Source organism: Macrotis lagotis, chromosome 1, assembly GCF_037893015.1.
Source record: "Macrotis lagotis isolate mMagLag1 chromosome 1, bilby.v1.9.chrom.fasta, whole genome shotgun sequence".
Classification (NCBI taxonomy): Eukaryota; Metazoa; Chordata; class Mammalia; order Peramelemorphia; family Peramelidae; genus Macrotis; species Macrotis lagotis.
The window spans coordinates 20,729,414-20,742,421 of record NC_133658.1 but is presented as its reverse complement, the minus strand read 5'-3'; the positions used below and the strand labels follow the sequence as shown (position 1 = coordinate 20,742,421).

Below are 13,008 nucleotides of genomic sequence, written 5' to 3'. Positions count from 1 at the left end.
GAGGGCCCGCGGGGGAGGGGAGGGGAGGGGAGGGGAGGGGAGCCCGCCCCCGGGACGGCCGGCGCTGGCCACGCTCCCGCCGCCCGACGTCGTGACGTCACCCGCCCGCCGGCCGCGGCTGCGCCCTCTAGTCCCAGAAAGGGAGGCCCCGCGCCCGGCCCCCGCCCGCCGCCTCCCACCGGAGGAGGGCTCACGTGCCTGCGCTTCCTCTCCGCAGAAGCCCTTCCAATCGGAAACCTTCCTCCCCACTTCCGGCGGCTCGCGCCTTTCCCCGCCCGCCCACCGCTCGCGCCTGCGCCCTGGCTCCCGACCCCCCCCGTTGCCAGTCCCTGCCTTTCCCCGCCCGCCCCCGCTCGCGCATGCGCTCTGCCCCCCCCGTGGCCAGTCCCTGCCTTTTCCCGCCCGCCCCCGCTCGCGCATGCGCCCTCGCCCTCGTTACCAGCCCCTTCTCTTGGGCATCGCGCCCTGGGTCGCTCGTTACCGGTTTCCGGTTTCCGGCCGGGTCTGGCCCGGTTCCTTTGGGGCCGGGCGGGACCGGGACCTTGCTTGGGACCCCGCCCTCTGCCCTCGCCGGCTACTCGCCCCTTAGCTGCCGCCCCCGCCCCCATCCAGGAAGCGCAGGGGTGAGGCTAGTTTAGGCATTTTGGGGGACCATTGATTAAGCCCCTGCTGTATGCCGCCTCCCCTCCCCCTTCCCTTGCTGTTAATACACCGACTCCCCCGCTAGGCCGCCCGCCCGTCCTAGAACCCGAGGGGCGTCCCAGGCAGCCCCCCCCTTCTATACCCCGAGGGGCGCTCCAGGCAGCCCCCTTCTAGAACCCGAGGGGCGCTCCAGGCAGCCCCCCCTTCTAGAACCTGAGGGGCCTTCCAGGCAGCCCACCCATCCTAGAACCCGAGGGGCGCTCCAGGCAGCCCCCTTCTAGAACCCGAGGGGCGCTCCAGGCAGCCCCCTTCTAGAACCCGAGGGGCGCTCCAGGCAGCCCCCTTCTAGAACCCGAGGGGTGTTCCAGGTAGCCCACCTGTCCTAGAACCCGAGGGGCATTACAGGCAGCCCCCTTCTAGAACCCGAGGGGCGCTCCAGGCAGCCCCCTTCTAGAACCCGAGGGGCGCTCCAGGTAGCCCACCTGTCCTAGAACCCGAGGGGCATTCCAGGCAGCCCCCTTCTAGAACCCGAGGGGCGCTCCAGGCAGCCCGCCCGTCCTAGAACCCGAGGGGCGCTCCAGGCAGCCCGCCCATCCTAGAACCCGAGGGGCGCTCCAGGCAGCCCCCTTCTAGAACCCGAGGGGCGCTCCAGGCAGCCCCCTTCTAGAACCCGAGGGGCGCTCCAGGCAGCCCCCTTCTAGAACCCGAGGGGCGCTCCAGGCAGCCCCCTTCTAGAACCCGAGGGGTGTTCCAGGTAGCCCACCTGTCCTAGAACCCGAGGGGCATTACAGGCAGCCCCCTTCTAGAACCCGAGGGGCGCTCCAGGCAGCCCCCTTCTAGAACCCGAGGGGCGCTCCAGGTAGCCCACCTGTCCTAGAACCCGAGGGGCATTCCAGGCAGCCCCCTTCTAGAACCCGAGGGGCGCTCCAGGCAGCCCGCCCGTCCTAGAACCCGAGGGGCACTCCAGGCAGCCCGCCCATCCTAGAACCCGAGGGGCGCTCCAGGCAGCCCCCTTCTAGAACCCAAGGGGCGTTCCAGGCAGCCCGCCCGTCCTAGAACCCGAGGGGCGCTCTAGGCAGCCCACCCGTCCTGGAACCCGAGGGGCGTTCCAGGTAGCCCGCCCGTCCTAGAACCCAAGGGGCGCTCCAGGCAACCCGCCTGTCCTAGAACCCGAAGGGGAGGGCTTTCCTGATAGGGCAGAATCCAGGGGGAGAGGGCATTCTAAATGGGAGCACTTGTTCCCAGACGCCAAGATCCAAGGAGAGGGGACCATCAGGACCGGGCATCTGCCCCTAGGATCCAAGAGGAGGGGGCATTCAAGATGGTTCACCTGTTCCCAGAATCTGAGGGGAAGGGGGGCTGCCAGCTTGCCTTTAAAGATTGCTTTTAAGGCGAGGAGATGCTGCAGCTGTTAAGGAGGACCCCCAGAATCAAAGGACAGTTGCATTTATTAAGGGGTCTTGTGTGACCAGCACTCTTGGAGTCGGGGTACATCCACTAAGAGGGGAGTGGGGGCTGGGGGAAGGGACTTAGTTCGGACAGTTATGTGGAGGGGACTCTAGACACCCCTTTGGGGAGCATGGCTCCGTCTGTCAGACTGAAAAGAAGAGTAGTCCATGACCGGGGAGCCCCAAGAAGACAATGGGTTAAAGTGACCTATGGCTGGAGCCGACCTCCCTTAGGGAGCCTGGTGAGGTGCTGACCACCGACTCTGGTGGCTGGAGTGGCCCGCAATGTCTTGGCAGGAGAGGAGAGGAGAGGCTCCAGCTGGGTCTTGAGGCAGGAGGGAAGATGCAGAGCCTGGACCATCCAGAGAGATTCACAGCCCCGGGAGGGGCTTGGGCCCGGGGGCTGAGCCCACCATCTAGGGCCACTGCTCAGGGAGTCCTGGCACCATCTTACAGATCCAGGGATAGTGTTTGTCGCAGAGCATGTCGTTCCAGTTCACTTGCATGTGGACGCAGTCTTCGCTCAGGTTCTTCCCATACTGCCAGTTATCCGGCTGGTTCTTGTTCCAAAACCTGTAGGAAGAGCAGCCCGGGTCCGTGAGAAGCCAGTGCAGTCCTGGCGGACACCCTTCCCACACTGAACCATCCGTGTTGGGCAGGTGAAGGATATCTTGTGCCCATGAGAATTCATCCTGCCTTTGTGAACTACCGGATTCAAATCCCAGTACCGGGATCACGGACAAGTCACCTTATCTCCGAGCCTTAGTGTTCTCCACAAAATAAGGATAATGACTATCTTTGCTTCTCATTTTTGTGACCACTCCTTCTCCCTGCAAGACTGAGGTACTGTAAGGTATTAAACAAATGCCAATGAGTGTTCTAAGATGACAGTGGTGTGAGGTGTGATTGCTGCCCTGGGAGTCTGGAGACTTGATTTCTACTACAGAGCTCCCTTTAACCCACTGTGTGAGCCTCCTATTTCCTCATCTGTAAAACAAGGGGAGTAGGATTAGATGACCTTTGAGGGCCTTTCCCACTCTGGTCCTTTTCTGAGCATATCACAGTGTTCAAACAAAATACCAAAGTGTCTAAGGACAAATTACGAATTATGGGAGGAAGCTTCATGAAGAAGGCAGCATTTAAGTTGGGCTGGGTGGGGTTAGATTGCAGCTGGTCTCAGTTTCTTCTACTGGAAAATAAAGAGGTTGAACTAGAAAATCCTTGAAGTGTCTTCTAGTTCAAAATTCTTTGTTATAATTTGGATCAGCCTTTGCAATTTACGGGAAGATAGCAATCCAGGATTGGAAACAACTACCTGTGCTAGCGTGTGGCTCTGCTTTCAATGGTTTCAGTTTGTTGTTTTTCTGGAGCCTGCAGTCCCTTGTGTCCAGACAGGGTACTGGAGAGGATCCAGAGCCACTCCAGTGACAGCATTTGTCAGTGGATTAATGTCCAAGTGACCTTTACCTTTGGGCAGCAAGGTGGTTTGATAGTGGATAGAGCATTGGTCTTGGAATCAGGAAGACTCATCTTCATGAGTTCAAATCTGGCCTATGACACTAGTGTGAGCCTGAACACCTATAATGACTCAGTTTCCTCATCAGTCAGTGCTCTGGGGGAAAAAATGGCCAATCACTCCTGTATCTGTACCAGAAATTCCCCCAACTCCCTTCAAATATGGACACAATGAGTGGGACAGGACTGAATAATCAAAGGCCATCACTTGCCTAGGCACAAGACTAGGCCTTCTGGTGGACATGTCTCTGCCTTTGCACAATCTGGCTGACCATCCATGGAATACTTTGGTTTTTGTGTTGTATGTATTTTGTTTCTATTCATATGTTAATGTGTCTTCCATCCCTCTGGGACATAAACTCCCTTTCTGTCCTTGCATCTACATTGTCTAACATAATGTCCAGCACATCGTTGTTCAGTCATGTCCCACTCTTTGGGACCCCTTGGATCATACTACCCATTGGGCTTTTTTGGTAAAGATACTAGAATGATCAACTTTTCTTTTACAAATGAGGAAACTGAGGCAAAAGAGCTAAGTGACTTGAGCAGGATCATAGAGCTTGTGTCTTGAACTCAGATCTTCCTGATCCCAGACCTGGCTTGCTCTCCAATGAGCAACCTAACTGCCTCCTAGGAGGTCCTTAATAAAGGCTTGGTGAGTGATTTCAGGTCTGTATTGAACTTGATGATCTCTAAGGTTCTTCCATCTCTGGAATTTAGATCTCACTGACCTAGCTCTGAAAAGCTGGGTCTGGTGAGATTCTTCTCACTTACACTCTGCTCTCATTAAATGGAGTGCCATCCACCCAGTGCCAGGTTCCTTCAGTGTCCTTGTCGGTTAGACCAATCCAATGATACTCTCCATGTGTCCTCTTACTCAGAAATTCCTACAGAGGAGAATTAACAAAAAATGAGTTTGTTGTGGGCATGGTTCCCATTTCCTGAGAATAGTCTCTAGAGGCAAAAGGATGTGTCTTGTTCATTCCTCTAGCTCTCCCACCTTCCCCTCTCTCAGTCTCTTTCCTTTTTTTTCTTCCCTTTCACCTCTCTCCCTTTCTCTCCTTTTCTCTCTCTCGCTCTCCTCCCTATACTTTATTCTCTCCTTCCTTACCTCTACATCTCTTTCATATTTCTCCTTTCCATGATCCTTCCCTCTTTTCCCTTCACTCCCAGACCTAAGGCTGTGTTTGCATGGTCCCTTTTCATCTTGGACCAGCAGTGTACATCACTTGATATTCTATGGTCTAGCCCCCTGGGCAGCTATTTTTCCAGGTATTTAAGAAGGATTTGGAAAATGTCAATGCTCAGACCTAGATGGCAAACAGCAATCTGAACAAAGTCACTGATGAGATCTAGGTATTTAAGAAAAGGACGTTTTCTCCTCACCACCACCCCAACTCCACCACAGGCTATATGCCCCTCTTCAAATATTCCTATAGGTCCCCTAGAGCATGGAGAATTCTGTTGTTCAGGATTAAATAATGAATAACAATACTTGCTTTTCAAAAGATAATAGTATAAGCTGTATTGGAATCATAAATTGTTTCGAGTTCCATTAGTATTTATTAAGCTCTATACTAAGAGACACAAAGACAAAAGCAGTCATGGCCCTGAAGGAGAGAGGATGAGGATGAATTTGGCACAAAGACAATTGAAGAAGAGCTGTGACTTAGGACTTGAAATGTCTCTGTCCTTGGTACTGACTGTCTGGTACCTGGATTACTCTCCCTCTGTACATCTTAAGATTCCTAGCTCCTTTCCAGGCTCAGCTCAATGTCTAATTCAATTAAATTGGTGGTTGGTGGTAGAGAAACTTTGATGTTTCATCATTGGACTTTATTGCTTTATAAGTCCTTTCTCTACTTTCTCCCCCATTAAAATTACTTTTTTTTAAAACTTTGATGTGTATATTATTTCCCCATCCTAATGTAAGCTCCTCAAGATCAGGGGCATTTTCTTTTTATCTTTGTACTTTCAGGACCCTGGATATAGAAGAAATTTCGTGTTTCTGTTAAATGAATTCTTTTATTTCATTTGGGTGAAATTGAGCTTGAATGTCTTTCACGATAGTAAATACTTGTTAGATGTTTCCTAGGTCACAAGTGGTTCTTTGTCCTTTTTCTCACACTCATCCTCTCCCTTCAGTTCCTACTCTGTCACTTATCACTCTTTTCTTTAGGGCCCTTGAGGAGAAGACAGACCTTTTCTCCATCTGAAGTCACTGAGGCCAGATGAGAATTGTGGGACACACAGAAGCCTTCAGCCTCATCCCATGTCTTTTTGGTGTCTGAAATGTAGTAAGCCATCCCCTCATAGAAGCTCCAACCTTGGATGATTAACTGCAGAAGGGAACCTAGGGTGGAAAGGTCTGAGAAATAGAGGGAATTAGGAGCTTCTGAAAAGGGAGGCCGAGAAACTGACTTTTCTACACTCCCTGGGTAGCTGACATTCCCAGAAATCCCATGACCAACCCAGTTTGGAGTCCTGGTTGAGGGAGGGGATGTTTCAAATGTTTGGTGCCTTTTTTTTCTAAGGGACTTTTTGTATTCATTATTTGTTCCTTGGCACATGGAAAGTCAGCAGGACTAGAGTTTGCATCTACATTTGGTAGGTATAGAAACGGAGACCCAGAAAAGTTGTGATCTGCCCAAGGTCCAAGTTAGTGATAGAGTTGGGACAGGGACCTGGACATTTGTTCTTTGCTCTGTCCATGTGCCACAACTATTGATGAGGTGCTTTTTTCCATGGACAAAAGTTAAGATTATAGTTATGATTGAATGTTTTGGGTCATTTTTTTGTGGGATGAGCTACCTCCCAAATATATTTAAGTTTTACCCAAAGAAATGAATCTTTAATGAGAGAAAATCAATTTTGGCATGCTTGGTCTCAGGTTCTTTATCTTTGCAACAGAGGAGTTGGACAGAATGATCTCTAAGAACCCTTCCATCTCTAAAGCCTATGATTACATGCACCTGCCCTCCCCCAGAAACCTTCTGTGATAAAAACTGTTATTACTATTACTCACTCTGATGACTTTGCTGGTGCCGTTGTGCCATCAGATCTTCCAGTTGCTCTTTTAAGCCTTGGATTTCAACTTTTAAATTATTGGTGTTTGCCAGATTTCCCATTATTTTCTGGATTTCTCCATTTGCCTTCTCCAAATCACTTCTTAAGCTCTGGGTTTCAGAATTTAAAGCATTTGTGTTTTCCAAAACTTCCTTTAATCTTTTGATCTCATTGTTAGCATTCTTCAGATTGCTGTTTGCCCTCTGGGTCTGAGCACTGGCATTTTCCAGTCTTGTTTTCAATATCAGGATCTCATCACTGACATTCTTCAGATTGTTGTTTGCCATCTGGGTCTGAGCATTGACATTTTCCAGACATTTTTTTAATACCTGGATCTCATCACTGGTATTCTTCATATTGCTATCTGCCATCTGAGCCTGGGCATTGGCATGTTCCAGACTTTTATTTGATACTTGGATCTTATCATTGCCATTTCCTGAAGAGGAACCTTGAAGTTTCTGGATGGCAATGTTCATCTTGGCTATCTTGCTGAGTATTTGGGAATCTGGAGGAGGTAGGAAAAGAGCAGGCATTTGATAAAGGGACACTGTTGAGAACAATGAGAATGATCCGAAGAAGCTGGACTCTGTTCTTGGACCTCAGCTTTGATGGGTGAGCCATTCAAGCCAGGCTACTCTCCACCTCCCTCTTCCCCACCTCCTACTATACCTCACCATCCTTTTTTTTCAACTTCATTATTAGGGATAAATTATTCAGGATTATTAGGGTATATTTTTTTTGAGGTGAGAGACTGTTTCACTTGCTTGTGCCTGCCACATAGCATGTTTATACTGATGCTTTTTTATTCTATCTTAGGGCTCCTAAAAGCAACCTAGAAATCTGTTGTTTGAATCCCAAGGGTGTTGAGTCTAAATCTGATTAGATCCCTTTCTGCAGATGAGGACTGCAGATGTGGTCTTCTTTAAACCCTGATACCATCTCCACTGTCTCTTGGATGCTGTCCACTGAATCACCAGGGTAACAGGTCATACAGCCTGCATCAGACACAGTTTTCATATATGCATACTGACCTCTTCCTGGTAAAAGGGGGAAGAGGCAGAGAGATTGGATAATATCTCCAGATCTATTGCCTTGTTCCTAATAAATATGATGATGTGTCCTAATGTTGATGCAAAGAGCTATTGGTTTTGGCCTGGTTTCAAGAGGCATGAGGACAGATTGTATGGTCTTTGCATAACAGGTAGTTCATTTTTTCTATGTATTGGGTTAGAGGAGTAGAGTAGACACTAGGGACTGGGCAATCTAGTGATTCAAATGTAAGCAGAAGTCACTCTTCCTGATGACTCCCAGAGTGGTAGTTATTCACCATAATCTGACTATTAAGATGACCCTTGTGGCTCATTACTACTCAACCTTATATCTTTGGTTCCTTCTCCACTCTTTCTCCCAGAGTTTATTTCACATCTACACTACATCTTGTATGTTCTTTGTTATTTTAATTTTTGTCTCCTTTTAGAATGTGGTCTCCTTGAAGGTAGGGACAGTATTTTTGCCTTTATCCCTATCACCAGTACTTAACATAGGGCCTGGTAGAGTGTAAGTGTTTTTTGACTGACTGAAGTAGAGTCTACCTACTTTGGAGATCTCTGATTCTGCAAACTTGTTATTTCCAAGATTAGAGCACCAGAAGCCCTGAAAGGTAGGAGAGAGTTGAGGATGAGGGAGAAAAGCCAACAGATACTCCAACTCGAGGTAAGAGGCAAGAGGCTGCAGTAGAGATGTGGCAAACTGACCTACCTGACTTGTGAGACAGCATCTGAATTTTCTGAGGACAGGCATTATGACAAGTGCCCTGAGGTCCTATGGTTGGATCTGGGAACTGGGGGCAGCTTTATTTATCCATGGACCCAGGAATTCAGGAAGAAGTCTATTCTGAGCCACATTGGAAGTAAAGGGGGTGCTTAGATCAGAAACTGAGATCAGTGTGGATTATACTCCAGGGTTGCAGGGGAACTTACACCCAATGAAGACCACAAGGAAGGAGAGTACAGTCAGAAATATCAAGCTGCTTTTGATCATCTTTGACTTCGTGGAGAATGATAACGCTTCTTTCTTGGAGAATAATCCTGGAGAATGAGAACAGTGTCTTAAAGGTTTTAATATTAAACATCCAACCACCATAAGGCTCAGTTTTCTTCTCTGGGAAACATGGATAAAATAACCCTTTGGCAAGATGGCAGAGACCACCAAGTTCCTCAATCAGAATCCTTACCAAGGGTATGTAAAAGTTTCCCTAAATAAAGGAATAAAAGGAAGAAAGCTGTGAAATGCTCAAAGGAGAATAAAGTCTCAGATCCTGAGATAAAGAAGACTTTATATATATACTATATGTATAATATATATATATATAATTATATATAAAGACTATATATATCTTGTTTATCTATGGTTTACCTGTTATATCGATTAGACTATGAGTTTCTTGAAGGCTAACTCTGTTTTTGTCTTTCTTTGTATTGTTAATGGGCACAGTATCTCACCCGTAGTAGCTGTTTAATAAATGCTTTTTGATTTTTTGTTGGTAAAGGAAAACAAAATGTGTGTGTGGGGGGGATCTGGAAAAAAGGAAACTCTTAAGTGGGCTAACAAACACTGTTACTCTCCCACTTAGGAGATTCTGAACTCAAGGTTCTGGAAGGAAATCAATCCATAAGCATTTATAATATGATCAGCTTGTGCTAAGTGCCAAGAAGATCACTGTGAATGGCACCATTAGGTGCTGTCTCTCAAGGAGGAATCCCAGGGTCTGCCTCAGGTCCCTTCTCTGATTTATCTTCCACAGTAAATTTTCCTGAAGTGCCCTTTCTGATCATTCACTTCCTTCAGCTTCTGCCTCTCTATATAAACCCTGGCTCCCTATCCAGGATCCAATATAATATTGTCTTGATATCTAAATACCTTCACAACCTTCCCCTTTCTTTATCTTTTTAGTTTTTAGTCCTTAGGACATACTTAGTACATTCTTGTTCTTCCACCTATACAACATTATTTCCAGACTCTGTGCCTTTGTCCTGGAAAACTCCATACCTGGAATACTCTGCTTCTTTCCCCCTTTCCCTCTCAGCTTTCCTGGCTTCCTATGGGAGCTTTTGCTTCCCCTGTCCCTCCAACTACTAGTCCCTTAAATACTTTTGGGCTGACAGACCCTAGGAAATAAATCACAGACTAAGATATCTACCTCTATGAATGGTCCCTAGGGAGGAAGGTAGGACTGGTTCTCTGGCTCCATTTAACCCACTTATCCCCTATCTCTGATTGAATGTCCGTACACCAAGTCAAACAATCAGTAAGTATATGCGAAAGACTCACTGTACCAGGAACAGTCCCTACCTAAACTCTAGGGTTACAAAGTTCACATTGTAATGAAGGCAACTAATAAATAAATAGATGCAAGATACCCATAGATTAAACAGCAAGTAAAGGCTCTATCTGCTGAAGGAGGCATAGTGAGATGAGCTCAGCTCTGCCTAGGAGAGTGTCTGATAGAAGATGATACAGAAGGGCAGGAATTCTGGCAGGTTTACCTTGGGGCCACAGGAAGATGCGTTGGCTAAGGGCACTGAAATGAGCTTCTTGGCTTTCCGTGTCTTCTTGGCCTTCTTGTCTATCCATGTCTTCTTGGTCCACTCTGTACATCGCTGGATGCTCTCAATCCTGTTTTTATTGCTGGACACTCCAAGAATCCTTTTATGTTTTACCCCTTTAACAGTAATGGGAAGTAAAACTGATACATCCCCTTGACCTCTATAGACCTAAGACCCTGTGCAGATGACACCCAGTCACAGATCCCTGCTGAGTTGGTAGAAACTGCTAGATCAGATTTGAAGTAGAAAAACTCCAGGGCCCCTGAATTCTCAGTTGTCATTTTGTTACAGCTTTGCAATGAATGATGAATATTTCTATTTAAATCTATTTTTATTTCTATGGAATATTTCCCAATTGTGTATAGATCCTGTAGAAACATTCCCATTATATATCCTATCATTATTGAATGAATCTCTTTTTCTTTCTTTTTCTTTTCCAGTTGGATTTTGTTCATAATACATGCAAACGTTCAAGGATTTTCTGGATTGATTTTATATCCTGCAGCTTTGCAGAAATTACTGCTTAAATTTTTAGTTGACTCTTTTGGGTTTTCTAGATAGACATTCTAGACCATAATGTGGTTTGTAAATGGCAAAGACTAGTTCCTCTTTTTATTGTTCTTATTCCCTCATTTTCCTTTTCTTATTATATTACTATAATTAGCATTTCTAAACATCAAATAATATTAGTAATAGACATCTTTGCTTTGTCTTTGATTTAATTGAAAGATCTTGAGCTTTTACATGTGTCCTATGCATACAAGATTGGGTCTTCATTGTAGATAGATATCTTAAAGAAAGATCCATTTATTACAATACTTTCTGCTGTTTTCGATGGTAGTCAATTTTGGATTTTGCAAAATAATCTTGTTGTTAGTTTTTTGTGTTATTTTTCTAGCTACCTGTGTTGATATGTTTTAAAAATAATTTTTATTATTATTATTAATAGTATAGTTTATTATGTGTATAGCTTTTCTTACACTGAACCAAGTTTGCATTCCTAGTATATATCGAACCTGTTTGTTCATAATCTTTTTAATGTGTTGTTATAGCTTCTTTGCTAATATTGTATTTAATATTTTTGTATTGATGTTCATTAGAAATATTGCTGTACAATATTCTTTCTCTTTTTATCTTTCCATGGTTTGGTTATCAAGTTCATAGTTTTAACATAGTATAAATGTGAAAGGATTCCTTCTCTTCCTAGTTTTATAGGAATTAATTTTTGGAATATTTGATAGAATTCACTTGTAAATCCATCCATTGGTGTTTTCCTATTTGGGAGTTCATTTATAGCTTGTTCAGTTTCTAAGTAATTTATTTTTATTTCTTGTTCTTGTTCTGTTTGTAGTTTATTTATGTATTTATGTATTTATTTGTTTGTTTATTTTTAGGTTTTTGCAAGGCAAATGGGATTAAGTGGCTTGCCCAAGGCCACACAGCTAGGTAATTATTAAGTGTCTGAGACCAGATTTGAACCCAGGTATTCCTGACTCCAGGGCCGGTGCTTTATCCATTGCGCCACCTAGCCACCCCCCGTAGTTTATTTTTTAAAATGCTCATCTGCTTCCTCTGTTATCAGTTTTTTGCATAAATAGCAAAAATAATTCCTCATAGTTTTCCTTATTTGATCTTCAATTGTTAATTCTTTTTCATTTCTGATACAATTTAGTTTTCTTCTGTCATTTAAAAAATAATACGAGTGAATTATTTATTGATTTTTTTAAAAAGCACTTAGTTTTATTTATCACTTCAATGGTTTTTAAAAGTTTTTCTTTCAGTTTCATTAATCTCTTCTTTGATTTTCAAGATTTTTACTTTGTTATTCAGTTGGGATTTTTTAAAAAACTTAATTGTTTTTCTAATTTTTTTCAGTTCTCCAATTCATTGATCTGTTCCCCCCCCTCTTTTGTTGATGAAATTATTAAGAGATAGAAATTTCCCCTAAAGAATCATTTAACTTTATCTCATAAATTATATTGACTCATTTTTGTCATTTCCTTTGATTAAAATTTGTTTCTATTATTGTTCTCTGATCCACTAAGTCTTCTGACTTTTTAATCCTCTTCATCTCTATCATTCGCTGACCTTTCTTTCTCTCTTAAAAGCTTCTGATTTCCCTTCTTTTTCAAGAAATTTTCCTAGACTGACTCTAGCTTATTCTAAAATATTTCTTTTCTCTTGGGTATAGCTACATGCATTAGAGTTTGGGTGCTAATGACCCCAAGATCCATATTCAAATTTAATGTATGCCAGATGACCTTCCCTGGAAAGGGGAAAGATATGTTTTATGATCAAAGATTAGATACTTAGTCTCAGACACCCCCTGGTTTCTCAGTCTGGTTCAAATGCATGCCGTGTTCCAAAGAGGGGAATGAAATATGTGTGACTTTGTGCTGTCTATCCTTATATGGATCAATGTTCCTATAATGCAGGACAATGTGCATCATATTGCAACCCATCCCAGCTTGTCTATCCTCTTTGAGTCATTCACTTCTTCATCCATTACAGTGGATCTAGAGGCCCTCTTTGATTTCTTCTGTTGTCACAAGAATATCAGTGCAGTCCCTGGCTGTCATCCTTTTCTTGGACAACCAGTCATACATTTCACTAATGACATCTTTTAATCCTTTTCTTCATGACATTAATTACAACCACTAATGACATGTCCAGTGTTCTCTATTAGGATATTCACTTTTAATTCTACAGACACTAAGCATACCATGTTTCAA

General features: G+C 44.8%; 1 protein-coding gene across 1 annotated transcript; it reads right to left on the bottom strand.

The window, feature by feature from the left end:
* Positions 1–2,051: 2,051 nt before the first annotated feature.
* LOC141494344 (uncharacterized) lies at positions 2,052–10,405 on the bottom strand. Its single transcript, XM_074195436.1, has 6 exons — positions 10,217–10,405; positions 8,651–8,758; positions 6,631–7,176; positions 5,807–5,973; positions 4,380–4,492; positions 2,052–2,663 (listed from the first exon to the last, which is right to left on the bottom strand). Exons 1-6 carry the CDS (start codon positions 10,326–10,328, stop codon positions 2,507–2,509), a joined length of 1,203 nt encoding a protein of 400 aa, XP_074051537.1. The 5' UTR covers positions 10,329–10,405; the 3' UTR covers positions 2,052–2,506.
* Positions 10,406–13,008: the final 2,603 nt, after the last annotated feature.

What these genes read in the sequence shown, in the direction of transcription:
- LOC141494344 (XM_074195436.1), bottom strand. Translation starts at nt 10,328, where the DNA reads ATGTACAGAGTGGACCAAGAAGACATGGATAGACAAGAAGGCCAAGAA. An exon ending in CCTTGTGGTCTTCATTGGGT is followed by an intron (nt 7,177 to 8,650) that starts GTAAGTTCCCCT and finishes TACCTCCTCCAG; the next exon opens with ATTCCCAAATACTCAGCAAG. An exon ending in GCACCAGCAAAGTCATCAGA is followed by an intron (nt 5,974 to 6,630) that starts GTGAGTAATAGT and finishes TCTATTTCTCAG; the next exon opens with ACCTTTCCACCCTAGGTTCC.